Source organism: Phaethon aethereus (genome assembly GCF_964289735.1).
Source record: "Phaethon aethereus genome assembly, chromosome: 28".
Taxonomy (NCBI): Eukaryota; Metazoa; Chordata; class Aves; order Phaethontiformes; family Phaethontidae; genus Phaethon; species Phaethon aethereus.
The window spans coordinates 1,939,055-1,966,045 of NC_138604.1; the positions used below are offsets into that span (position 1 = coordinate 1,939,055).

General features: G+C 62.8%; 2 protein-coding genes across 2 annotated transcripts in view; one reads left to right on the plus strand and one right to left on the minus strand.

The window, feature by feature from the left end:
* LRRC71 (leucine rich repeat containing 71) overlaps positions 1-2,046 on the plus strand; it is a gene marked incomplete at its 5' end in the record, with an annotated part of 2,352 nt that extends 306 nt beyond the window's left edge. The window contains 5 exons of the mRNA XM_082011544.1: positions 58-178; positions 326-441; positions 740-1,002; positions 1,071-1,186; positions 1,271-2,046. Of these exons, the coding sequence (XP_081867670.1) occupies positions 58-178; positions 326-441; positions 740-1,002; positions 1,071-1,186; positions 1,271-1,390 (736 nt within the window). The 3' untranslated portion in view covers positions 1,391-2,046. The remainder of the gene's footprint in view (positions 1-57; positions 179-325; positions 442-739; positions 1,003-1,070; positions 1,187-1,270) is intronic.
* Positions 2,047-2,137: 91 nt separating this feature from the next.
* On the minus strand, positions 2,138-26,741 carry ARHGEF11 (Rho guanine nucleotide exchange factor 11; the record flags this gene model as incomplete). Its single annotated transcript, XM_082011442.1, has 41 exons — positions 2,138-2,187; positions 2,287-2,473; positions 2,600-2,814; positions 3,222-3,314; positions 3,857-4,126; positions 4,239-4,475; positions 4,573-4,655; positions 4,928-5,029; positions 5,131-5,218; positions 5,376-5,543; positions 5,735-5,810; positions 5,904-6,082; positions 6,444-6,561; positions 6,656-6,781; positions 6,994-7,073; positions 7,556-7,702; positions 7,809-7,996; positions 8,507-8,554; positions 8,989-9,168; positions 9,297-9,426; positions 9,840-9,869; positions 10,388-10,484; positions 10,768-10,912; positions 11,360-11,383; positions 11,689-11,811; positions 11,941-12,037; positions 12,507-12,549; positions 13,139-13,237; positions 13,697-13,798; positions 14,097-14,171; positions 14,320-14,457; positions 14,926-15,002; positions 15,082-15,136; positions 15,351-15,470; positions 15,679-15,750; positions 15,867-16,045; positions 16,611-16,668; positions 16,765-16,814; positions 18,146-18,244; positions 18,785-18,876; positions 26,710-26,741. 41 exons carry the CDS (start codon positions 26,739-26,741, stop codon positions 2,138-2,140), a joined length of 4,572 nt encoding a protein of 1,523 aa, XP_081867568.1.
* Positions 26,742-26,991: the final 250 nt, after the last annotated feature.

Here is a 26,991-nt window from a genome sequence, read left to right on the forward strand (position 1 = left end):
CGCCGAGGTGGGTGCCCCCACCTCCCCGGGGAGTGGGGTGTGTGGGGCTTGGGCCAGATCCTGCCCCGAGCTCAGCCCCGCTGCCCGCCAGGTCCTGGGGCCGTTCGCGCTGACGCATGCCGAAGTGGTGGAGCGGAGGCGGCTGCTCTTGGCAGAGGCGCTGGGACGGTCCCACATGGTGAGACACCCCCCCCCCTCCATTTTTGCAAGGGGCATGTTCCCTGCCCACTGCCTGTAAAGGTCAGAGGCTCTCGGGGGGCTGCCGGCACCCTGAGCTCCCTCTCCCCCAGACCCCAAAAGAGACCCTGAGCTCCCTCTCCCCCAGACCCCAAAAGAGACCGAGGGCCAGAGCGAGCATTCCTCCAGCCTGCACGGCGGCACGGCCCCTGACAAGCTGCCCCTGGCCAAGCACAGCAAAACCCCGGCCAAGAAGAAGGTGAGGTGGGCAGCGGCTGGGGTGGGCATTGGGGCAGGCAGGGCAAGCCCAGCAGGCAGCTCCCTTGGCTCTGGGGGCAGGCGATGTCGCAGGCGTGCCTCAGTTTCCCCAGATTTGTGGCGCATGGGGCGGGAATTCCGGCAGGGGGTCGGCAGGCCGCTGCCCGCTGCCCCCATCCATTGCAGGAGCCGCAGCGGAAGGAGGAGGCCAGGCATCCCAGGAAGCGTGAGTGAGGGGCAGAGGGGCTGGGGCGCAGAGGGGGGCTGTGCCCGCCTCAGCTCCCCGCCTGCTCTCCCCTCCCAGCAGCGCTGGAGCCGAGAGCCGCCCGCGGCAGAGATGCGAAACTGAGCAGCCAGAAGCCAAGCCCAGAGGTGGGGGATGCCAGGGGATGGGGTGGGGAGGGGGTGCCCCATTCTGGGGTCCTCCACTCCTTCAGGGGCTCCCCTGTGTCCAGGCGCTGGATCCGGCCGAGCCGCCGCACCCGCTGCTGGTGGAGGAGGCCAGGGAGCACCAGGGCAGCGTGGTGCTGCCGGGAAACCGGGCGCTCCTCAACCTCAACCTGAGCCGTGAGTGAGGGGGGCTCGTCCCCATCGGCCCCCCAGCGCCTGTCCCCGACCCCCCTCTCCCTCCGCAGGCAACCGCATCACCGAGCGCGGCGTTGGCGCGTTGCTGGCAGCGCTGGAAGCACAGCAGCGAGTGAAGAAGCCAAAGGTGCCGGGCCGGCAGGGGCTGCTGTGCCTCTCCCTGGAGGTGAGCCGGGTGGGCGGCGGGGCTGGCAGCGCCGTGGGGCTGGCAGCGCCGTGGGGCAGGGGCTGACGCCCCGCTTCCCCGCAGAAGAACCACATCCCTCCCACCAGCCCGGCCTTCACGCGGCTGCAGGAGCTGCTGCCGCCGCAGGACCCCCTCCCCAAAGCCCCCCAGGGCCAGAAGGACGAGCAGGAATCTGGCACCTAGCTGGCCCCCGAGGAGCCGCCGGCGGGCGAAGCAGAGCTCGCTTCTTGCCTTTTCTTTAAAAAAAAAAATAAATAAAAAAATCAGAACCTTCACCATGGAAAGGAAGAAAATAAACCAGATTACACAGCGCATCGAACAGCAACCGGTCAGTCTTGGCTCTATTATATATAATATATATATCAGACACCCCAGCGCTGGCCTCGCTGCGACACCGGGGAGGGGGAGAAGGGCTGGGGGGAGCGGAGGTGGGATGTGCCCCCGGCCGTCACCCCAGCCGCCCCCTTGGGTCACCGATTGTCAGCGGCGGCAGCCGGGGAGGAGAGCCTGGTGCTCGGGGCGTCCCCGCTGCGCCCCGTCCCCGGCTGCCGGCCGGGCAGGCTGGGGGGCCGGCGGCGCTTATTTACAGGAGGGGGCCGTACGTGTACATATTTATAGGCAGCGGGGAGCGGGGAGGGGGCCGCAGCACGGAGAGGAACAGAACAAAGTGCATTTATACAGACTAGATCCAGCTCTCACGGCCGGGGAGGGACGCGGGGGACGCCGAGCCGGGGCTGCCATGCGAGGGGGTGGGGGGGGGGCTCAGCCGCCGGCCCCGCCGGATCGTGCTCCCTCCTTCCAGCCGAAGCCCCCGGCAGTCTGGGGGGAGGCTCCCACGGCTGCTGGCATGCGGGGGGGCACGGGGGCTGTCGGGCATCTCCCCGGCTTTGAGCGACTCTGGGGGGGTGACCCCCCCCCTCCCCACTGTGGCTAAAGGCCAGCGTCATGAGTGGGGTCCTCGGCGAGGGGGGCTCTAGAGCCTGAAAGAGATGGGGAGAAGGGGCTGAGAGGGACGGGGGGCGAGGGGACGGGGGGCAAGGGGACGGGGGGGACGAGCACCGCATAGCAGTGGGTCTTACCTGGGGCGTTGGCAGCAGGGCCCTGCAGGCTCCAGAGGGCACGGGACAGGGGGCTGTCACCATCGGGGCTGGGGGGCCGCTGGGACCACTCGTCCATCTCCGGGGCTGAGCCCCCCAGGGGGGTGGCTTCAGTCGAGGAGCTGCGCCCCAGGGACCGCAGCAGCTCCCGGTGAGCTGTTTCGACAGCCTGGAGGGTGCCCAGGACAAAGGGTGCCAAGTCAGTGGGGTGGATGCAGGTTTGGGGTCCCCCCCTCTGCCTCCATGACACCCTGATGGGACCCCCCCACAGCTTTCCCCAACTTGAGGGGCTCACTTTCAGCCTGTTGAGCTTCAGCGTCAGCTGCTCGATGGTGCGGAAGATGAGGTCCACATCGCGGAGGGGAGCTGGGGGGCCTGGGGACCCCTCGGTGGGGCTGGGACGGGTAGGTGCCTCCTGCGGGGAGCCCCGCAGGGGGCTGGGGGGTGGCACGGGGTCCGGGGCGGTGGGCTGGGGGAGTCCCGTGGGCATGCTGACGTAGAAGTAGTTGCCTGAAGAAGGGAGGAGCAGCGTTAGCATGGCAGGGACCTGCTCGGGCAGGCGGTGTGGCCCCCCGGGGGGGTTTTGCTGCCCAAGGTCCTGCCCCCCCGCCATGCAGGGGGCAGCGGGTTGTGCCCCTTCGCGGCAGAATCCAGCCACAGATCACTCCGGGTCCCAGGGCTGGGGCTGGAGTGGCACTGGGTGTCCTCGCCATGGGGACGTGGTGTGTCCCCCCCGGGGACATGTCCTCCCAAGTGACATCGTCACCAGGGACACATGTCCCCTTAGAGCTCAGGGGTCCCCTCAAGGGCCATGCAGGCATCCCCTTTGCTGGGAAACGGGAACCTGGCCCTGCTGGGACACAGGGACGTGGGGACATGCTGTGAGGGCCGGGGAGAAGATGGGGGGGTCTCTTTACCATCTACATTAGCTCTGCCTCCTTCCTGCACCTCAGTTTCTGATTGGCTGCTGCCTGGCAAGGGCGTGGCCTCCTTGGCACCCTCCGCCTGGGCTGTGCACCCCAAAAAGAGAGGGGGGAAGGAGAGGGAAGGGGTGAGCAGGCCCCGCCACCAGCACCCATCACCATCTCACCACCAGCACCCCAATAACAGCATCCATCAGCACCTGCAACCAGCACCCCAAGAGCAGCACCCATCACCATCTCACCACCAGCACCCCACCACCAGCACCCATCACTGTCCTACCACCAGCACCCCAATACCAGCACCCGTCACCACCTGCAACCAACACCCCAACACCAGCAGCCACCAGCACCCCAACACCAGCACCCATCAACATCCCACCACCAGCACCCATCAGAGCCCCCACATCCCTGGGGTGCATATAGGCGAGAGTGGGGGTTCACTTGCACCCCTCGGGCCCCCGTGCAAGCCCCCAGCTCCGATCCAGCGAAGCTCATGCAGGCAAGCAGGGAATGGGACCCCAAATCCCAGCAAGGGGCAGGTGGGGGAGAGGAGAGGGGTCCCTGGCACCCGCCCCCCACCCTGCCTGGCTGAGGACCCTCGCCAGGATCACCCCTCGTCACCCCTCTACCTTTTCGGACGACTTTGTAGCTGCTCGGCTCCTCGGCAGCCGGACCCGTCTCGTCCGTCTCCTCCTGGCTCGACCGCGGCTTCGTGTCCTCGGTGGTGTTCGGGGGCTCTGCCAGCACCTCCTGGGAGGCCGAATCCTGGCTGGAGAGCACCGAGTCCCAGGCCTGGCCGGCACCCCCAATGACCGACGGCGTGGGTGTCAGGTCGTCCTCAGGCTCTGCGTCCCGGCAGGGCAGGAGCCTCCGTAGGATCAGGAGCCGCAGGTTCTCCACTGGGATGGAGCGTGGAGGAGGGGGAAAGAAGCGGTTTTGGGCTTCAGCTCCCCTGGGCAGAGGCTGGCATTGGAGGGGGGCCTCCCCAACAGAGCCCCCCACAGCACTTACCATCCTCCAGCGCCGCCTCGGCCAGCCCCTCCGCACTGAGGGGTCCTGGGAGCAGCAGGCGCGTGGGGGGCCCCGGCTGCTCGGCCGGGAGGGTGTCAGCCACCTCCACGTCGACCCCCATGGGCAGGGGGGCTGCGGGCAGCTCTTCCTCCCCTTCCTCCACCTCGCTGCTGACCGGCTCCTCCAGCAGCGCCGGGGGCTTCTCCCTGCCCAGGAGCGCAGTGGGATTGTCGTCCGCTGCGGGGAGATGGGGAGAGCTCAGACCCATGGCCCGTCCCTGAAAGACAGGCAGGGTGCAGGCAGCGAGCGGCAGACAGAGGCTGGGGGAGCTCACCCGAGGAGCAATCCTCTGCCTCTGCTCCAGAGCTGGTGCCTTGGGACAGGATGGGGGAGACGTCGGCGTCCTGTAACACCAGGCTGCGAGGATGAGGAAGGGGCATTAGGCAAGAGGCAGGGGCTGGGGGCTCGGGGGCAACACCGACCCCAGGGCAGATGCTGCCGAAGCCGCCACACAAGGTGCCAGGAGCCCTGGCAGCCACCCCCAGCGCCCCAGTGACCAGGGAGAATGTCTGTCCCCATTCCAACCGTCCCCCGGAGACACCCAGCAGCCTGCTGGCCTTGTCCCCCAGCACCCACCAGCACAGGTCTGGGCTAGGGCCCCGGCTCCCAGCAAAGGCCAGGCTGCTCACCCGGAGGTTGCCGCACGGGTGGGCTCTGGCGTCCGGCGCTTGGGGGGGAAGGTGGCATTCCTCGTGGCACTCTGCACCGCCTCTTCCAGCAGCTCCATCCACCTGCCCGGCCGAGAGACCCTTGTCAGCTCCCTAGGGGGGCTGCTGCCCCCCAGAGAAGCCCCCACCCCATTGCTGCCAGGACCCGTCCCGCCAAGCCTTACGTGTTTTTCTCGGAGGATGTCAGCGCCACCAGTTCATAGATCTGAGGTCCCAACTCCGATGTGCAGATGATGAAGAGGGCTCGTTTATCTGCATGGGGTGACCAAGAGTGATGAGGAAGGTCAGAGCGTGGCGAGGGCTTTAACGCGACTCACCGGCACGGCTGTCACTAGTGTGGCTGCAGTGGGACGTGGCCGGAGGACAGGCGGTCCTCGCTGCCAGGCTTCTCCCTGACCCTTCTCCCTACCTGTGGCCACGGAGCGGATGAGCACCGCGTTGAGCTTGAGGACGGGACTGAAGGTCTGCTTGTTGTCCGAAGAGCCCAGCGCCGTCTTGCTGTGGCACTTGAGCACCAGTTTTTCGTCCTGCTTCTGCAGCAGCACCAAGATGTCCTCGAGGAGCAGCACGTGCAGGTCTGGGGTGGAAGAAGATCCAGAGAGCGGAGGCTCAGCCAGGGATGCGCTCGCAAGCCAGGTGGAACCTCCATCCTTGCAGCCAGGAGGGACGATGGCCCGGTGGATGTGGCAAAGAGGGGTCCCTGTAATGCCGCTGGGGTTGGGGGTAAAATGCCCAGGCCCTGGGGGTGCAGTGCTCCCGGTACCGTACCCACAGTCTTATCCTTGCTGATGCGCCAGGTGAGCGGCCCTTCGTGGATCATGCGCCGGGAGGTGAGGTCCAGGCTCTGTGGGAAGTGAGGGTGGTGGTGAGCATGGGCTGGGGCTGGGGCTGGGCAGACCCCCGCTGGCCCCCGCTGCTGCCCGGGAGCTGGGGCTACCTTGAACTCGGCAGCCAGCGGGTTGCTGGTTCTCTCCAGCGAGGTGGTGTCCAGGCGTTTCTGGTAGCCCTCCAGCCGGTGCCGGTTCTCCGCTCGCTTCACCGCTTCGTTCACGTACTTGAGGATGTCCCGGCACTGGTCCCGGGCTCGGCACAGTTTGTCGTGCTCCGAGGTGCCCGCTGGGATGGCAGAGAGGCGAGAGCGGGTAAGCAGGCAGCAGCACCCAGCAGAGATGGGCTGTCCCCGTCCCGCTGTGACAGGCTCCCAGCCACATCCTAGGCACAAAATGCCGCCAGCCCAGCTCCTTGCTGACATGAGGGAGCTTTTCGCACCCCCAGGACCCCCCCTGGCCTGGCTCTTTCCGATGGAGAGGCAGCACGTCCTCCCCACCACCCTGGGATTTTGCTCTGGATGGCAACAGAAGCGCGAGCCCTACGGCAGAAAGCGATCGCCTCCTGCCAGCCGAAGGACGTGCCGGAGATGGGAGCACGCAGCCGAGCGGTCCTGGGGACAAGTCCCCGGTGCCCCCCCAGCCCATACCCTCGGTGTGCTTGATGATGTTCTCCAGCAGCAGCGGGTACTTGGTCAGGCGCTGCATTTCGGAGATGATCAAGTCCTTGAGCTGCAGGCGCCGGCACTGCGGATTGCTTTCTGCTTCCTAGGGCAGAAGGAAGAGGACGAAAGCCCCGAGGTGGGATCGGGGGAAGCCAGGGGAGCACCGGGGTGAGGAATGGCCCCAGAGAGGGACAAACCTGCATGAAGATCTGGAAACGGGTCTCCTTGCGCTGCTTGGTTTTGATCAGCTCTAGGGCAATGGATTGGTAAGAGCAGAAGTCAGCAGCGACCTGCTGGATTTCCTCTTTGGCCTGGCCGTCGAACTGGGGGGGTGCAGGGGAGAACTGGGCTCAGGCACCCCCCAGGCTTGGCCCTGAGCCCCGAGTCTCCCCGAGCTCATTTGCTCCGAGTGCAGCCACGGCCAGAGGACAGCATGACTGGGTTCACCTCCACCTCCCCTTAAAGATGCCAACCCCTCCATGCTGGAGGACAAGAAGATGTTCCCAGACGCTCTACCACACCTGTCCCCCCTTACCTGAGACAGCATGAGATCCCCAATTTCTTTAATGATTGGTCCTTCTTCCCGGAGCTTCTTCATGGATTCGGAGAGAGAATCTGAATGGGGATGTGAGAGACAGACAGGACTCACGTGAACGGGGCGCCGGGGCCACCCACCACTCTGTGCAAGCACCCGCTGAGCTGCCTGCCCCAAAGGGTCCCTGCCGGCTCTCTGGCACGGGTGCAGGCAAGAGGGGCTGAGACCCGAATGGGCTTCGATTGCTGCCAACATGGACGTAGTGTGTCAAGGAGTGCGACACCAAAAGCGTGTCCTGAAAGCGTGCTATGCTAAGGGCTGGGTACAGAGCGGGCGTCCCAGACGCAGGCACTGGCAGAGTCTGGAGAAAACAGGCTCTGGATTGCTCCCAGGAGAGGGAAAGCAGAGGCCAGAGTGGCCAGATGGTACAATGGCACCAGCAGGGCTGGCCCAAATGGTGGGTGACCATGCAGGAGCCCTGGGCAGCCATGGGCCACCCTCTGCTCCCACTGCAGGGGGCTGTTTCCAGGGAAGAGCAGGATCCAAGCGCGAAGAGGCTTACTGTGGATTTCTATCAGGTCAGGGAGGTTGGGGAAGAGGAGTGCCAGCTCTTCCCGGGACAGCAGGCTCTCCTTCTTCATCCGCTGGTAGAAGAGGAGGTCGAGGACTCGGAGGATGCGGAGGTGAGACCCTTCGGTGGCAAAAAGCTCTGTGCGAAAGGCACAGGGGTGGAGAGTTGCCCAGGGGAGCCCCATGGTGCTGGGGCGCACTGCCGGGGGGTCCCTCATGTCCCTAGGATGCCCCACGCTCCTTACCGTTGATCACCTCCTGCCGGTCGATCTCCTTCTGAGGCAGGTTGGCCACCAGCTCCCGGCTGACCGTGTGCTGCCAGTTCTGGGAGTCCAGCTCGGGCTCCAGGTCGGAGAGCTGGCCCTGCTCGTCCTCCAGCAGATGAGGCAGGAAGGGGTCCACGCCGAAACCCAGGTTGGGCGACTCGATGCTCCTGAGAGGGTGAAAGGCGGCGGTGGGAGTACTCTGCAGCCACCCGCATCCAGCCAGCCCACCCCACAGCGCTCCCAGTACAGCCAATATCTACCTGGGCCCTATTTCGGCTTGAACCCGGGGCCTTCAGCACAAGAAGTACAAGCCTCTGACTCGTGAGCTAAAAGACTAGGTCCCCCAGCAGACATCTATATAGGTCCTTTAAGCTCCTGCGTGAGACACAAGGGAACAGAGGTGCCCCCTCGCCCCAGGAGGATGGAGAACTAACAGGGGACTCCCTCCCGGGGCAGCCCTGGGCATCGCCTCCCCTTGTGCTCTGTCAAGGCTCGCTTACGGAGAGGGAAAAGCTAGGAAGGCACAGATGGAGCCCCTCTGACCCCCAAAGCAGGGGTACAGCCCCGGCACACCCCTACAGTGACCCTCCTGCTCTGTAGGAAAACTGGCCCCAGGGACCCCGGCCGGCTCGGGGCGGCGTGGTAGAGATGACAGAGACCAAGGCTGGGCCACTCACCTGCGTCCCATCTTTGGCGTGTACGGGGGGGTGGGATTTTCCAGCGACCTGGGGAGGGACGGGAGAGTCATTCTCATGTCCTGACATCCTGGCCCCTCTCCTCCCATCACCACACCCCGTGGGGCAGCACCCAGCAGCGTTTCTGTAAGCCCCTCCAGACGTGGGTCTGGTGCTACCGGCTGCAAGAGGGTTTTGGGGCATAAATGGGAATTAGAGCCCAATTCTCTCTGCTTTCCCCTGGCAAATGTTGGCCAGGAGGCTCTGCAGGCAGCTGCATACTGCGGGGCCAGGACCACCCCACTCTGCGTGGCCGTAGCTTGGCCTTGACCCACAGGCTTAGCAAAAGCTTTCCCAACAGACAGCGTCTCAGCCCAAGGGGTTCAGCTTTCAGACCCCTGGCCATCCCGGCTCCCCTTTCGAAGCCACATATGCCCAGGGGAACCCAGGTCCTCCCTGCCCAGGGCTCGGATGCCGTCTCCCACCTTGTGGACAGGCTGGAAGCAGAAGATGATGCTGACTGGTGAAGCCTCGTGGCCTCGGCTGCGGCATCCATGTCCACATCGCTACGGGACCGAGGCACGTTTTCTGCTTTCCGGGATTTCTTCATCTCTTCCCGGCCCTTCAAGCTCTCTGAGCGGCCCAGCTTGACCTCAGCACGAGAACTGCAGCAGGGAGACAAAGGCGAGAACAGGCTGAGCCTGCTGTGACAGGCAGGGATGTCCCAGCACACACAAACCCTCCAAAAACCCCCAAAAGCACAAGCTGCACCCCACACGTCCCCCTGCTCTACCTGTCGGACTCCAGTAGGTCCTCGGGGAAGCTGCCGGTTGAGAGTCGCTGGGTGCCGGGCTCCTGGCTCTCATAATGCTGGTTGTTCTCAAAGTGCTGGATGATGTTCCTCACATTGCCGGGTTTGACTGCTGGGGCGACAGCAAGGAAGCAACCCCACTGAGACCAGGCTGTGCATGGCTGGGCAGGAGATGCTGGTGCTGCCGCCCACCCTGCGGCACCGCGGCCTCGGCCGTCTGCCCGGTGCAGCCATGTCCAGCCCGGGCTGCGGAGGCGAAGGTGTTGGCGGCATCGTGACCGCTCACCCAGGGCGTTTCCCCGAGGCCGGCTGCCAGCTTCCTCGGGGGAGACGTGCTGAGCGGGCCCCCGTGCCTGAGATGCCCGAGCGCTGGATGGGAACAGCCGGCCGCCTCCTTCCAGACCCCACGGCACCCATCCGAGCCCACCCCAAGACCCGGCGCAACAATGCTGCTGGGGTACCTCGGGGGACAAAATAAAACTAAGCACATGAGGTGAATGGCAAACAAAAGAAGAGGCCTTTTACCTTCAACAGGGGACAAAGGGACATGAAATGCTGAAAGGAAAAACAAAAATGAGATGTCAAATCAATCCTGCATTTCAGCAACGAAGCAGGCAAGGAGGGAATGTGTGGAGCTAATGGCATGAGAACTCAAAGCAGAAGGGGAGGAAGAGGAACACGAGCACACACACATATATGTGCAAGCAAGTACACCCTTGCTCTCCACCACCTCAGGCACCCCAGGAGCCATGGCTCTATTAAGACACAGCAAGCAGCCTGCAAGCCTGCAGGATGGGGTACACAAGATAAATCTGGGGGGAAGAGTTCAGCTCTGCTCCCTTCCCACTCCCCTCAAAGCCATTTGGGAGCACGGATGGTTGAGACAAATAGGTTTCCAATGAGTGGCTGGAGGAGAGCAGAGGGTGGCTGATGAGAAATGCCTGCTGTCGGGTGAATGGAGTCCCATGGGTGCCAAAGGCCACCTGATGGCCCTGGGCACGCAGACGGCTGCAGATCAACTCCAGGCAGCAGGGAGGCTGGCAGACAGCACCCCAGAAGGTCCCGATACTCACTGCTCTGGGAGGAGATTTTGGGCTTCCCAATGTACTTGAGGATAGGGTTGCGCTTCTTGTCCTCCATGGCATCCTTGTCCTTCTTTGTGCTGCTGCTCTGCTGGGACACCCGAGAGGAGCACTGATAAAAACACATGTGACCACGCGGGCCCCGAGGGTGACCCAAACCTTCACCGCGCTGGCTGAACGCTGCCTGAACGGCACGGGCCGTCGGGGAAGGGCTGGGGCCGGCGTCCAGCTCTGCCCTGGCGCTAAGCAGTTCTCTAAGGCATGGGGGGAGATGGGGACCTCTGGAGAACCCCTCCCCAGGTCACCTCAAAAGATCCAGCAGCAAAAGCCTGGCCCCGGGGCAGAGGAGTGGCTGCCAGCAAGCCACCCACCTTCTTGGTCTTGGGGAAGAAGGGCAGCCACTTGTCCCTGTCCGGGAGGGACTGGGCCTTCTCGCTGGTGCCAGCCGCCCGGGGTTCCCGGCTGCGGATGCCTGTGTGGTTCATATACGTGCTGAGGGCAAAGGCCATGGGGGAGCTGGAAGAGAGGAGAGCGTGAGGCTGGAGATCCGACACCAGGACAGGGCACCACAGGCCAGGGGAGAGAGTGGGGGAGGCCGGGATGTCCCACGGGGTTCTGGGAGGAAACAGGGTCCATCCCTGCCCAGGCAGGAGAGGATGCCGGGGTGGGGACGCAGGCAAGTGAGAAGGGAGGAAAGGCAAGCAGCAGTTCAAGAGGGCGAGCTGGGGCGACAGGGGCTGTCAGGGGGCTGCACCCAGCACACCAGGACCCTGAGGTAAGTGTTCATCCTTCCCCAGGGCCAGCCTGAGAGCCCACGGGGATATGCCTGGCACGGGGAGAGGGTGCCGGAGGCCAGCACGGGCAAGGGATGCTCCTGTGACTCCTCTCCTGTTGCCTCCTCAGCTAATAAGTGTAAGGCAGTCACATCTGGACGTGCTCCCTCTGCACCTCAGGGCCACTCACCTCCTGTCCTCTTCGTATTTTGACCTGGAGAGAGATGAGGAGGAATAAAAGAGCTTGTCTGGAACAGGCTCCTCTACTCACTCAGCCCCAGGCAGTGTGCTCGCAGCACCGAGCCCTCCAGCCCACCATGTCCCCTGCCCCCCACTGCACCCACTGCCTGCTCCAAACTCTCCTTCCCACTTCCAATGGCAAACATGTGGATCCAGCAGGATCAAGGAGCAGAGCTAAGCCTGTGTCCGATCCCCTTCCCCACGTCCTCGCCCCAAATCCAGGCAGAGGCGCTTCCCTACGTGCAGGGCAAGGAGCCTCTGCGGCAGCCCGGCACTCACAGTATGTCGCCCAGCTGGGCCAGCTGCTTCTCGGCCACTTGCCGCTCCTTCTGGGGGTCCCCGTCCAGGTCCAAGAGGTCGTTCTCCCCGTACAGACTCCCCAGGCCCATGGTGCGCTTTGTTCTGTGGAGGACAAGGGTCAGGGCCACAAGCCCAGGCACCAGCCACCTGCTGCCAAGACAAAACCTGTGCAAGCAGCAGCACAGGCAGGAGCCCGTTGAGCTCTGCGGGGCACCCGGGCAGCTGTGTTACCTGTAGTCCTGGATCTGCTCCTGTATCTCGGGCATCACCATCTCCTGAGCTTCAAAAAGCGCGGCTCGGACATCGTCCCCATTCCGCAGGCGTGCCTCTGGGGACAGGAGAGGAGAATTGGTGTCACCAACCATGCTCAGCATGCAAGGAAAGGCACAAGGGATCTTCTGGCAGCCTCAGGCTCTTGGACAGAGCGGGGCAGGCAGGGAGGAGCCTCTCTGCTGGCCTCCCCCTGCCAGAGCACAGCCCCCTTGCTAGTTGGTTTCCAGGCTGGGACAACCTGTCTCCCATTTTGCACACCCAGGCTGAGACACCTGCCCAAAACAAGACTCCCCTGGGACCACCAGCACTGAGCTGGGGAAGAGCTCAGGAGCCCCAGTCCCAAACCTCAGCACATCCTCTCTCAGGGCAACAGGCAGAGTCCTGCAGAAGTCCTTTGGGATCCTGCTTTGGCCTCCTAACGAACAGCCCTTGCTCAGGATGAAGGTGCCGGCGATGCCGGCCGTGCAGACTGCGCTGAGGCAGGCCCTGGGCTGTGGCAGACGACCTGGGAGCCCCTCACTCACCAATCTCAGCCAGGAGCTGCTCAGACACTTTCACTCGGAGAGGCTGAGGAGGGAAAGCAGAACAGAAGAGCAGCTCAGCACTGGTTCGCTTTTCCCGTGTAGCGAGCGGGGCTAGAAGGAGCTAGGGACACAGCGGACATGCCAGAGCCACACTCAGGCCAGCATGGAGAGGGTGCCCCGTGCTCCTGCACCATCGCCCCGTGGCAATTTCTGCAGCCTGAGAGGTGGGAGCTGGGGATCTCGCACAGCGAGCACCCAGCACTCATCCCAGCACCCAACACGCAACCCCCTCCGAAGCAGCACAATGGGAACTCACTCCCTCTGAGGGGCCACTGGGCCCCAGGAGCACTAACGAGAGTGCCAGGAGCCCCGTCCTCGCTGCCAGAACCCTGCCTGCGCCAAGCTTCCAGGCACCGGGGTAGCTGCAGTTGTGCAACGTGTGGGTACACGACTTACGCAACTGCTTGCACCGATGCAGAGGAACCAGCAGTCACAAAGCAATGCCAGTGGCAAAAACATCATGAAAAAAGCATCCCCACGCAAGGGACATGACAGGTAACGCTGGCCTTCCAGCTGATCCCCTGCAGGGACAAAGACTCCGGTGCAGGCTCACAGCCGAGTCCCGGCCTTACCGCGTTCCTGTCCAAGAAGATGTTCCAGATGTCCTTCCCCAAGACCCGGGAATCCTTAGCGGTCGTCTGCTGGCAAACGTCCGTGCATAAGTAGAAGAGCTGCAAGGAGAGGAGAGCGATGGTGGGCAGCGAAGGGGGAGGAAGGTTTAGAAGCAGGGAGGTGAAAGGCTCAGCAAAGCGGCGCCTGTACGGCCATGAAACAGGAAACGATCACTGGGGTCCGGGGAGGGCAGCACCCCATCGTGCCACGCCTGGGAGGAAGGGGAGGAAGTGTAACCCTACGCTGGGCTTCCCTCTCATGTGCATACACAGCTGTGGGAACCACTGGCTGGCAGCTGCCTGCAGCAGGCAGCCGGAGACCAGGCAGTGCAGGCAGCTGCCTTAGCCTCAGGCGGGCTCTGGCAGAAAGGTGACGCAGAGCTTTGTGGATGGGCTCAGCAAACCAGCACCACCCTGTGCCCACCCGGAGGAGGGGACGGTGCCAAATATGCCACCCCATCTCCATCCCCGCCCTGCCCTGCTTGGTGCCTGAGTCGGTGACACCAGTGCGTCCCTTACCAGGGGGCTGGGGTCTGCCTGGGAGAAGATATACCGCAAGAAGACCCCCAGATGCGCTGGCCGGGATTTCAGCTTGCCCAGGTCCTGGAAGAGGGAGTCGCACTGTGGAGAGAAGGGACCAGAGGAGAAAGAGCCAGTTAGGAAGGAAAGGAATTAACTCCTCTGGATCAGGCCCGTCCCACAGCTCAGCACTGGGGTAAATCTTCAGCTCCTGCACCCCCTTCCTCACCCCAGACCAGCACTCGCTTCCCTCGGACCAGCTGGTCCCTGGATGTCCCCTGGGAGGATTTCTAACTGCCAGCAGGTGCCAGGGCATGGGGGGCCACAAAGGGACCCATGTGGGACGGCAACAGCCCTAAGGAGAGGGGACAAAAGCCAAGAACCCTTTGGACACCGTTACCTCGTTATTGAAATATCCTGGGTCGTAATCCTCCTCCGGCCCGATGATGAGCGGTCGTCCTGTCCGGTCCAACCCCTGCCGGGGGACAGAGTTAGGAGCCAGGCGCCTGGCGTTGCGGGGACACCTTCGCCCCCCATGCAGCTCCCGAGGGAGACTCGGACCACGTCTGATCGGGTGGAGCACCCATCAGATGCCCTGGGACCCCCACCCGGCCCCAGCCCACCTGCTCGGCAGAAGGGGTGAAGGGGGTATCGGAGCCCTGCCGGCGATGGTGCTGGAAGAGGCGGGCGGTGATGACCGGGGAGGTTCGCGGGCTGTCCAGTCCGTGGTCAGAGAGGACGGAGTTGCGGTTCAGGGAGATCTGCTCGGGATGGCAGCGCAGGCGTCAGGGGACGCGAGGCGTGGGGACAGCCAGGTTCCACGCTGGGGGCTGTCGTTGCTGCTCACCCACCCGGCAGAGGCACCCAGGGCCGTCTCGAGAGTAGTTTCCGGGTCAGAGACCATAAGGAAACGGGCCCAGGGAACTTGGAAACCACAAAAAACTTCAGGGGCCACCAGAAAAGCTTTAAAATTAGGACCACAAGCCAGAAACTTCAGGGTACCCTTAATTTTGGGGGCAGTCACACCAGGCTAAGCATTACAAGCTCAAGAAATTCAGAGCTGAGACTGCATTACAAGAAATTCAGTCTGTTCAGATAACAAACAAATCATTGTGATTGCAAAGGCAGGTCCTCGACCCCTAAGGATGCACGGACCCACTCACCACCACTCCCAGGGCCCTGCAGGAGTTGCGGGGGGCTCCCCATGGCCGCAGTAACCACGCTCTCACCTCACTCACGGACGGAAACCGCTCCGTCCCGGACTCCAACCCGCTGTCACCATCCTGCGAGTCCAGGGAGAGGCGTCCTGGGAGCAGAGGAGAGACTGAGCCCCGTGTTAAGGAGATGGGGACACGGGGACAGTCCGAACCACCAGTACAACTCACCTTCCATCACTCTGAAACCGGCCAAGCTGGAGTCGCTGCACAGCCGCCCTGAATCCTGCAACGTGAGGAGGTGTGTCGGACTGGCGGGACGTTCCCCGGCACGTGGGGACACCCAGGCACGGGGCCAGGGACTGGCCAGCCGCAGTGGCTCCCACTGCAGCAGGTTTTGGAAACCACTGCTGTGCCCACCACCTCGGAAGGGTCCTCGGAGGGAGCCGGGAGGATGGCAGGACTGCTGAACCAGGGATAACCCCACTAATTTCACATACCATGGAGCCACCAGTCTCCTGGAGGATTTTGAGCTGCAGCTGGCTGACCCGCCGGCGTGCTCCCTCGATCTGCTCCTCCACTGCGGTGGCAGGGTTTCGGCTGTACACCTCATAGAAGCGCTGAGCGGAGAGACAAGAGGGGAAACTCACACCGGCCCCAATCCCGTAAGCTCCGTCCCGCCGCCCACAAAGAAACCGGGCTGAGTGGGTCGGTGGGATGATGGGCTGAAGCGTGTGCAGGCCACTGTGTGCTGCAAGGGCCGGGAAGCCACGACAGCACCGGGGCAGCACCGAGGGCTGCTCTGCTGCGGCGCTGCCGCTGCCATACCTGTAACTCTGCCTCCTCCTGCCGCAGCATGTTCCGGAGAATCTGCGTCGCATGCTTCTGGACTTCGGGGTCCTGCATTTTTGGATGGATGCAAAGAGGGATGAGCTTTGCCTTCCTCCTGCCCACCGTGCCGGGCGGTGGGGGACAGAGCAGGGCAGCAGCGTGGAAGCACCGCCAGGGTTTGCTACCTGCAGGGGCTTGGGGTCGGTGATGCGCTGCGGCGGAGGGAGCGGCGGTGGGGGAGGCGGTGGGGGACAGGCGGGGGTGATGCGGAGAGCCCCCGCCGTGCTCACGTCTGGCTGAGAATTGGAGAGCCCCACTGAGGGAGGGGGAGAGCCCAGGAGGGTCAGAGCGACGTAGGCACCGGCTGGAAAAATTTGGGAGCAGCAAAGGGAGGGTGAGAAAGAATCCTGTTATTCACTCTCTCGACCTAAAACATCTGATGGGCATCACAGCATCGGGGTGGCCACGTCCCTATCCCTGCAAGGAGTGAGGCCACCTCTGCCGTGGCGGGTGCCCAGCCTGCAAGCACTCACTGGAAGGATCGGGACAGATTTTCCCATCTTTTCCCAAGAATCAAGTGGGATTGGGATCCTGGGGCCTCCCCAGGCTGGGAAGGAATGAGGTGCCCCTCTCCACGCTGCAAGGCTCATGACCAAAGTTGTAAACACTGATTTGTCTTTTTAGGACTCTGCTACGGGGCAGATGGTCACGCTGTGGGTGCAAGAGGTGGGGGCTGGCTGCCACCGATCTCCCTAACAGCCCGATGGAAACATGCTCCTGCACACCCATGCTGCCTCCTCCCGTTTCACCCGCAGCAGCCCGGGCATGACGGAGCGGGGCAGCCCGACAGAGCAGCCGGCTGGTGGGGACCGGGGCTGCCAGTCACCCGGGCTGAGAAGGAGCCAGCGCAGCTCCCCCGCCATACTCACACTTGATTAACTTCACCACTTCGAGGTGAGAGCTGTTGGTCACCATCGTGCCGTTCACCTGGGAGAGGAGAGAGGGTCAGACAGGCTGGCGGGGGGAGCGGGGCACACGGCCCCACACGGAGAAGCAGCAGGGGTGATGGCCGGGGACGCTTACCTTGACTATCCGGTCCCCCTCCTGCACCCCGGCTCTCATGGCCGCCCCCCCTGCAACACAGGGAGGAGAGACAGGCATCAGGAGGGCCGGAGGGGCAGCAGACGGAGCCAGGGGCTCCCCTCCCGCCGGTCCCAGATTGTCCTGGCACAGCTTGTGCAGCTGTTGTCCTGACAGGGTGGGGACACGGGGACCACCAGGTACATATTCCCCGTGGGACAAGGCTGGTGACCAAGCCTTGGGTGCTTTACGCGCAACACCCAGCACGACATTCAGCTCAGAGCTCATCCAGGCAAGCCCTCCTCTGCTCACCCAGCCAGACCCCGGCCTTTTCCATCCGTCTCGGGATGGACGAGGGGGCCCCAACCTGTCTCCCACCATCCGGGTTGGCTCCGACACATCTCGAGAGCCACCGTGCGCCTGGATCCAAAGGCAGGAGAGGGGCCCCGGAAGAGCAGCACTGCTCTGCCTCCTCTCTCCCTGCCTGCTCTTTAACAAAGCTGCTGAGGTTGGAATACATGAAAAATACGCTTTGCCTAAAGCCAAAACCAAGAGGAAAATGTTTCCATTAGGTTCAGCTCCAAGCCAAGGGCCTGAGACACGGTTGCAAGCTCCGAGAGTGGAAAGTACACTGGATTGTTCGGATTCTTTCAGCTTTAACGGTCTTGTTATTGGCAAACAAAGTGAACGGGGAGAGGGGGGACAGGACTCCTGGCTGTCCTGCACCCAGGACCACATCCCTGTCCCCCCAGCCAGCGCTGGGGTGAGGGGGCCGATGCGGGGGGCTCCCCCCACAGCTCCAGTTGCAAGAGAGAGGCACTCCAGCGCTAAGCTGCCCTTGAAACTCACAGCCTTTTCCCTTTCCTATATTCTCATTTTTCCTGGCTTTCGGGCGAGAGGGGGGGAAGGGGGAGGAGGTGGGAACATCCGCTGTAAAATAAGCAGCTCATTGTCTATTTAAATTGCTGCTCCAAGCCCTGCCACCCCGCAAAGTCATTATACAGCAAAACCGGCAGTGTCTCCTGCAGCACAGCGCCAAGAGCAGCGAGCTGCTGAATCTGTGTTTACCCAGGGCTACAAAAGGGAATTCCCCACCCACCCGCTGTCAGCAGCTCCCCGGGTTGTACAAGGAGAGTGCGGTGGTTTTGGGGAGCTTCCCCAAAACACTTCCCCCCAAAAACGCCTGCCTTCCCCTCAAAAATCACATCCTGCCCATCCTAGCCGATGCCGTAGCGAGACCCCAAGCTGACAATGCTTAGGAAGGAAAACCTGTTTCTCCCACATTTTCTCACAAGGGATGTGGCTTTGAGGGGGCGAGGGAGCCCTAAGGAGCTCCTGCCCCGCTGCCCTCGCCCTGCCTGCTGCCAGCGCCGGCCCCTCTCACCTGGCCGCACCGACTGCACCAGGACGACGCGGTCCCCGCTGACGGTGAAGCCGAAGCCATGCTGGTCCTTCTGGATGATGACGCAGCGCTGGACCAGACCTGGGGAGGGAGAGGAGGGAGATCCAGTGAGGCTCCGAGCCTGGGGCGCAGGCTGGGCTTGCGGGGACACCCCACCACTCTTGGTTTCAGGGGCTGCGGCTCCTGCCGGCTCTCCTGAGCCAGAGCTGGATGCAGAGCCCCCAGAGTCAGCCACCCCACCACCAGACCCCAAGGGCACGGCCGATTTGTCCTCACCCTACAAAACCCTTGCGTGATGTCCCTGCTTGGACCCCTTCTCCTGAAAACAGGGTGCCCTGGCGAGCATGGCCAAGAGCCCCTGCCTGCGGGCAGCTGCAGCATCACCCCCAGCCCCGCTGGGCTGCTTCGCCGGCAGCCGAGGAAGGGTCCTGCCCTCCCCAGGCACGTGCAGCCTCAGCTGGGTGACTCTGGGTGCTGTGAAGGGGCATGGGAGCCCTGTCCCCAGAGGAGCTGCGAGGACTGAGGCAGGTGGCAACGTGTCACCAAGCTCCCTGGGCAGACAGGGTGCTAAATGCAGTCCTCGAGTGCAAGAGAAGCAGAGGAGGAGGCAGGAAAACCTACCTGTGGTTTCGGAGGAGTCGGAGGGCTGGCGGTGGTGCCCAGGAGATCTCCGCTCTGAAGACGAATCACCCAGGGAAGACAGGCTGCTTAACCTGCGGAGGAGGAATGGTCAGGGAGGGGAACGGCTGGACAGAGCCATCCTCCAGCAATGGTGGGACCGGTGATGGCTAGAGCCATCCTGCAGCCATGGCTCCTTCTTGAGCTCAGGAAAAACAAATGCATGGAACTGGAAGGGAACGGCAGCAGCACGGGCGAGCGCTGCCCATCCCTCCAGTTGCCTGTCCCCAAACCGCCTTGGGAAAAGGCTCCTCTCCCTTCACCACCACAGGGCTCCGGGGAGCGCCCCAGCAGAGACCCTGCTCACGGACGGGCGCCCGAGGCCTCGCGTTTGCCGGCAGGGAGGAGCGGCGGGGGCTGCCTGGGGAGAGCAGCGAAGGCGGCAGGCGAGGGGAGAGACGCGTCAGGCAGCGCAGACAGGACGGAGCTCAGCGGCAGGTCTTTACCAGGCTGCAACGGGGCTGATGGAAGGAGAGAAGGATGGGTGAGAGAAAGACAGACAGACAACGGACAGTTACTTTACAGCCCTGCCCTCTCGCCGAGCCTGGCTAGCCATGCACCAAGGCTTTAGTTGCTGGATAGGCGCGTGGGCTGGGGCTTTCTGCGCATCCAAGGGGCACAGCACAACCCCTCACTGCCGTGCTGCAAGGACTGCGATGCGGCGGGGGGACTCATCTGCATGGCTTTTTTTTTAGCCCTGGCATTTATTCTCCAGCTAACGACGGTCTGGAGAAGTCAAGGCTGGGCAGCCATCCCTGCAAACACTGCTTGAACAAGATGGTGCCGGCAGGCTCGGTGTGTGGGCAGGAGACCCGCAAGCTGCAGCCAGAGGGAACAGCAGCCCAGGGCAGCCCCCAGCCTTTACTCCTCCTTGGGGGCCTGACTCTGCCTCCAAACCCGGCTCCATCCACAAAACGAGGGTCCTGGAGCGCTGCCTCCTTTCCCTGTGCCCCTCCACGATCCCACGCCACACCAGGGATGAAAGCCTGGCTGCACTGTCCTGTCTCTCCTCCTCCCAACCAAACCAGCCACAGCTCTCGGGGCAGGGCCGGAGGGGTTGGAAAGCAACAGGAAGAGTGAGAAAATGGAGGTGCCCCCGGCGGGAAGAGCAGCTGGTCTCTTCCTTACACCCCGAAGGCTGCGATGAAGCGAGGGTGCAGGATGAGAGCACAAGCAGCCCCGTCCCTGACCCCGCTTACCTGGGCAGGTGAGGCTGCCTCTTGCTGCCCGGTCGGCTGCCGGGGAGGACAGAGACAGGGTGGTGGCGGTGAGCGGCGGCACAAGGGACACCCGGAGGACAGCGGTGCAGGGAGGGGGGAAAGAGGAGACAAACAGATCAAGAGGCAGAGGTGTGACAGACGGCACAGCAACAGCATGCTTACAGCTCTCCGGGAGGGTGGTGGGACCCAAAAACACCTCCCTGCGCCCGGCACGGCCTCGCAGCACCCGCCGGGCTTGGGGCAGGGTTCACCTTCGCCGGTGCAAATCATCCTCCTGGCTTTGCACCCTCCTCTGGATGATGGGGAGGGGTAGGCATCGACCTTCGGCATTGCCCCCCGGCATCGTCCCTCGGGCAGGGGGGCTGCCTGAAACAACGCCCGCAGCGAACCCAGCCCGGTTTCATTGCAGGAGCACAACGCCGGGCGAGATTCCCAGCTCAGCAGGGCTGAGCAAGAGGGTCTCCCCGAAAACCACCCCATGGGGATGCAAAGTCGGAGCCCACAGCAGCGTAAACCCAACAGCCCCACTGCCATAGCCAGCTCCCGGGGGGCAACAGCTCCCTGGCTCCTTCCCCGCTCCAGGGAGACGAATATTGGGAAACACCTCGTGTAAGGTTGCCTGGGCAATCTTAATCCGGACCCGACCTGCACAGCCATTATGCCACAGCTTCTAATTTACTCGATTACGGCCCCTGCCTTGCTTGTTGGAGTGCGGGATAAACCACGAAGGAGCCCGGGCACAGTCACAGCCTGGGATGGGGGCGGCATCCCAAAGGCTTCCCCGGGAGCTGGGGGCAGCAGCGGGATCGGTCCCCCCGCCATTTCAGAGGCAAGCCAGGATGGGGACCAGCTCCTTTGTCCGTCGAAGGGTAGGTGCAGGATTAACCCCGCGGGATTACCCGGCAGCCAGGCGGGGAGCGCTCAGGGTAGGTCAGACCTGCCGCTGATCCGAGCCAAGGAAGGATCGGCTCCTCTTTCTGCATCGCCCCGGATGCCGGGATTTAAGGCGCTGCTGCACAGCGGGACAGTCATTAAGCCTCTTCGTTAGGAGAAGCTCCCCGGTGCCCAATGGTGCCAGGACCATCTGCGGCTGAGCCCCCAACCTGGCCAGGAGCCACCAGTCCGACACCAGTCCCACACGGGGAGATGCCAACCCTGCGCCCGCGGCAGGAGCCTGTCTCCATCCCACTCAAAGGAGCCGGGCCAGCGCTGGCTTATTGCTGTCTAAAAGAGTAGTTTAATTCGGCTTTGCATAAGCTCCTTCCTAATTGACTTACAGAGAGCCAAAACATGCCATTTTAAACCAAACGCTGCCAGCTCGACAGAGACCTGACCCCGGCGCCTGTTTCCAGCCGGGGAAGCTCCTTTTGGTGCCCTGAAAGATCAGCTCTCTGGTTTTCCTAAAAATTGTAACTCCAGAGCCCGTGCACAATGCCCAAATCCTGCAACCGCCCTTGACTCACCCAGTCCCAGTGCCGGTGCCCGCTTCTGACCCGGCACCTGCAGTCACATCCTATGCGCTACCCTCAGAGGTTATTTTCCCCCATTTTGGCTACTTTCAGTTAAATCATGGCTATTCGCTTTTTATGAACGCACAACGGGAGCAAGATGCTCTGCCTAGCCTGCCTGCAACGGGGGCAGGATGGAAGAGGGCAGCACGGTGGGGAGCGAGGGCAGGGCACGCCGAGGAAAAAGCGGAAAAAGGAGGAAAATAAAACCGTCACACATGCTAAAGAGCAAAGCACAGCTCCGTGCCACCTCGGGAGCCCACGCAGAGCAAACGCCACAATTAAAAGATTAAGAGAGGTACAGGATCAAATCCTCAAAGCGGGTCAGCCTCCAGCCAGAGCTTTGCAAAACGCTCTCTCCGAGACCAGGAGCTTTACTTTTTTTCCCCTTCCAGATCTCCAAACTGCTGCTCCCTGCAGTCCCAGCTCTGGGGAAGAGAAAATGTTCTGCGAACAGCCGGAGCCCGCACTGGCACGCGTGGAAACCCGCTGCCTTTTGAAGTGAGTGGGGAGGCAGGTGGGGCCAGCGCCAGCCTGTCAGCAGGAAAAGTTGCAAGAAAATAGAAATATATATGGAAAAAGGACAAAAAAAACCCCCACAACTTGAAAAGGGAAATCAGTGTCTTGGTGGGATGCCTCTTGCAATTGAGTCATTGCTTCCACCGCAGCCCGACGATACGGTCTGCACTGCCGGTAGCACCAGGATTACCCGACATCTCCTGTGCCAAATCCTGCCACCGGCCGCTCTCCCGGGCCACAGCCCCGCAGACGGTTTCGCATACTGGTATTCTGGGGACAGGAAGGAAGGAAGGAATTTCAGCTAAAAAAAAAAAAAAAAAAAAAAGATTCGGCTTCCTCCCCTTCCCCCTCCCCGCGGCACGGCAGAAGGAAAACGCTTTGGCCCGACTGCGTCCAGCCCCGACGCTCCTCTCGCTGGAGCAGCTCCAGCCTCGCAGCGGAAAGCCAGCCATGCCGAGGATGCGCGTCTCCTGGGGACATTCCTCCGCATCCCCTCGGGAGCGGGCTGTGCGTCCACAACCCTCCCGGGAGCGGGGTGTGCGTCCCCTGGGGATGCTTGCTGCTTCTCCGCTGGGGACGGCTGCAGGGGACGGAGGGGTTGAAGCTCAAAGCCGCCCGCCGCTCCTGCTCTGCGGCCGACCCATCGCCTGCTGCACGATGACGCATCGGGGAAGCTTGTAATTATGCGTCTGCGTCTAAGTCTGCACGGCGAGGCAGATTTAAACCTTGCTAGGGTGTTGCTAGTAAATGAAAGAAAGAAAGGGGAAAAAAAATCATTTCTCCACGTTTTTGGCCGCCTGCAGACGCAGCTTGCGATGACAGCCCCCATCCCCGCGGAGATCTGGTTTCCTTCTCATCTTTTCCCACACGAGAGCGCACAACAGGTTTCCGACTCCCAGCCGGCAAAGCACGTCAGAGCCCGCCTGAAGCACGGGACGAGAGCAGCTCCGGGGCCTTTTGCCCGGCGTTGGACCAAGCGCCCACTGCCTCCATCCTCGCCGTGCTGACCCCGGTGCGTTCACGGGCTGCGACCCAGCTCCTTCTTCCTGGCAGCAGAGCCGGGACCGCCACTGCTGCCGCCAACCCCAGGGGTTCGGCCGGGATGCGGCGTGTCCCCGTGGCACGCAGGCTACGTGCGACTGCCAAGCCACCCTGCAGCTGCCGCCCGTCCGCCCGCAAATCCACGAGGCTGGAGTCATCCCGGATCCATCTGGGGTTTATGCAGCAAAGCTTTTTCCTTCTCTCTCTGCTTTTTTTTTTTTGTTGTTTTTCCCAAGGGAGAAAAGCAAAGCAAAGCCTCAGCCCTCAGGAGGCGGCTGGTAGCAAATTTCATTTTGCAAATCAGATGCAAAGTCCCGTGTACACGCCACAGCAAAACTGAATTTAAATCCCCGGATTCCTCCAGCAACTTTGTTGCAGCAGACAGGGGATTCTGCAAAAGCTTTGTTTAAATTAAGACTTTTAATTAAAGGGGGGGTGTGGAATTAACACGACGAGCACAGCAGCCCTGGTTGTTTAATGGCGCAGCAGACTCCATTCCCCACATTTCTAATTGTCTGTGTGCTGCAAATTTTTGCAATGCCAATTCCCCACGGGGAGGAACGGAGGCTGAGCACGGGGACAGCTGTGATTTTGGGCAGCCAGTCGGTTACGCAAAATTGGTTGGGTTTCGCAGCCGCGATGCCTGCCCGGCTCGCTGGGCCGGGGTCCTCCTGCACCGCTCTCCCCCGAAACAGCGCTGGCAGCTTCCACAAAGGGGCAGCCGGGGAAGGGAGACCCCAAACAACCCCGGCTCCGCTCCCGGAGGCGGCTGTGGGAGCTCCCGAGCACGATTAGACCCAAAAAGGGACAGAGACTGGAGCGTTCTGCCTGGCAGAGACCAGCAAGCGCTGGGGAAGAGCACGGAGGGGCGGCGGGAGCCAAGGCGGGAGGCGAGGAAGGGGTGAGCAAGTATTTACGTCTTAATTAGATAATGTTTGCAAAGCACTTTGCGCACGCACGCTGCTACATAACTGTTAAGTATCATGACCGCTGCCAGCAAAGTTAGGCCAGATCAGCAGCAATCCCACGCATCAGAAGCCCTTTCCTCCCACTAAATTTTGTCCTAAAACGAGTGTGCCATCCTTCCCCTCCCTGCCCACAAGAAAACCACGGCATGAGAGCATGGAGGGAGTCCGACGGGGAAAGTGGAGCCGGGATCCGAACTCCCCACCAATGAAGATGCGGTTCACACACAGCGCAGGGCCCAGCTTTTCTGGGAATGCTGCCGGAGCGTGCAGCGAGACGGGCGAGGACCGTAAGCAGCTCCAAATCACTCCCAAGCTCTCCCCGTGCCGGGCAGTGTAATCATTAACGGTGCCACTCATCTCCTGGAAAACACAGACTGGCAGATCTGGTTTGTCCAGCACTGACGGCGCTTTTGGGGTGCGAGATCTGGAGCAGTGAGCGAGATATGGAATAACCTACCCCGAGGGGATGTTTTCCCCCCGATCTTCCTCCTAAATAAAAGCCCTGCACCCCACAGCGGGGAAGATCATCCCTCCTTCCACCAGCGCAGCTCGGGAACGGCCGCTCTCGAAACCAACCTCGCCGTGGGCTCCTTCTACAATTAAAACTGTGGCAATACAAGAGGTTAGAGAGCAGCAACTAAAGCCACATCCCGGCGGCTGGGCGGCACTCACTGGTGATGCACGGCTCCTCTTGCATCTCCTAACACCAGAGGACGAAGATCTATACTGGTTTCAACTGGTCTGCATCTCATGGGAGCCTGCCTAATTGCCGCAGGGGCGGCGTGGACATCGATGTGCTGTGGGGAAGAGGGGGCAGGAGCCCCGTGCCCACCTCAAAACCATCGTTTTCTTGGTGGTGGCAGGAGGGCAGGGGCTGCTGGGGTGTTTTGCGGGGGGAATTCCTCACATTAACTCATTTTCAAGTCATTTTTGGTGCTGAAGAGCTGTGCCACCCGGCAACGAGTGACTCCGGCTCGGCCAGGGCACTTCAGGCGCCTGACCTTAAAGAGCGGAGGAGACTGCAGCTATTTAAAGAGCAGAGAGAAGTCTTAAGCCCCGTAATGACGCCCCGCAGGTCCCCGAGGCAGGGAAGTCGGGCAGCAAGGCTCAGGCGACGTGTTCCCGCTCCAACACACCGCCGGGACCTGATCCTGCCGCTTCCCTGCCTGGGATGGGAGCAAAATTCAGCAGCTCCTTAATTTCTGCTCCAGAGAGGCTGGCTGCAAACAGGCAGAGCCTTGTCGCTGGCTTCATGGCCGGCTTCTCTGGCTAATTAAGAGTTACACAGACGGAAAGTGTGGCAGGGTGGTTTTGTGCTCCACCCCGGCCCCTGCCTTGCACACACGGTCTTTCCCCCAAACCAGGAGAAAGCTGCGCAGAGGGCTCATTGGTGAAGACGGTGGAAATATGCCACCCGTCCTGCCAACGAACGCACCAAACCACCTTTTGGCGCAGCAGCGTGTGCCGATGCGCCGGGAGCCCATGTTGAGCGTCTTCAACGCCGTCTGCCAGGGATGTCTCCAGCAGACGCGGCATCACAACCACCCCCAGTGCCCTGAACCGGCTCCTTCTGGGGCACGGGGAGCAAAAAGAAAACCTTGTTTTCGGCAGAAAGCCATGCCGGCGGCACGAACGGGCGAGATCCATGTGGAATAGACGCTGTCGCATCCCTGCGGCTGAACCAGGGGTCCTGGCCCACGAGCCTGGCCGTGCCAGGGACCAGGGGAAGCTCCTCGCCCTGAGGCCGAGCGGTCACAACCCGCCTCCACCTCTCAAGTCACCCCAAAAGCAAATGTTTTTTTTCTGGGGCTTATTCCCCTCCCTGGCTCTCATCCCTCTGCCATGCCGGTCCGCGTGGACACCAACCAGGGTCCGAGCCGGCCGTCACGGAGCGAGGTGCCCGTTTCCAGCTCCCAAACGTGCGCAGACCTCCATCTTCCCACACGCAGAGCGAGGAAGACGCAGGCAGTGCTGCCCACCTGGGACCACAGCAGGGACCCGAGCAGGACCCTCACCACCCGCTTGCCCACCCCTCGTTCCCGGGGCAGAAGGCGAACCCACCCCTCTGGGGCTTAATTAGCTTTAACTGCCTGCGAGGAACTGAGCCCTGGTGAGGATAAGACACCCCATCCTCCCCAGCGGTGTGCCCCCCACCCCAAAAACCCACCTGAAGAAATTCAGGTTAAAACTGAGGCAATTCGGGGCAAAATGCTCCCGCTGTGCCCGGGGAAAGGCATCGAACAGCGCAGGAGGAACCCGGGGGTCCCCCCGTTTCCCAATTCAGCCACGGTCAGGCGTGGGATGGTTTTGGGTGGGTTTTTGACGGGGGGGGACACACACCATAAGCCTGGTCTGAGCATCGCGGCGGGATGGGACCATCCCGGGGCGACGGAGGGACGGGGTGGGGGGCCCACGGCGGGCTGAGACCCCCGCCAGAGCCGGAGAGGCCGCAGCCTGCCCTGCCCGCCCTCCTCAAAACGCAGAGTTTCGCCCCAAAACGCTGCCGGTTCAGAGGGTGGGGTCTCCGCGCCGCCCCGGGCCCCGCTACCCCGGCTGACAGCCGCCCAGAGGCCGCGGTGAGCCGCGGGCCCCCCGCCCCGACCCCCACCTACCTGTCGAGGGCCTGCGGAGGCCGCACGCTCATGGTGCCTCGCCCGCGGCCCCGCGGCGCTCAGGGCGCGGGCAGCCGCCGCCCCGCTCCGGCCGCCACCATCCCCGGCGCCCGGCGGCGGCCTCGGCGGCGGCGGGGCCCGACCCCCGGCTCCGGCGTTGAGCCCGGCCCGGCTCGGTGCGGCGGCGGCGGCGGCGCGGCGGCCCCCGACCCGCCCGGCGGCGCTGGGGGCCGGGCCGAGGGAGAGGCCTACGCCCGCTCCCAATCCCCGGGCTCGCCCGGC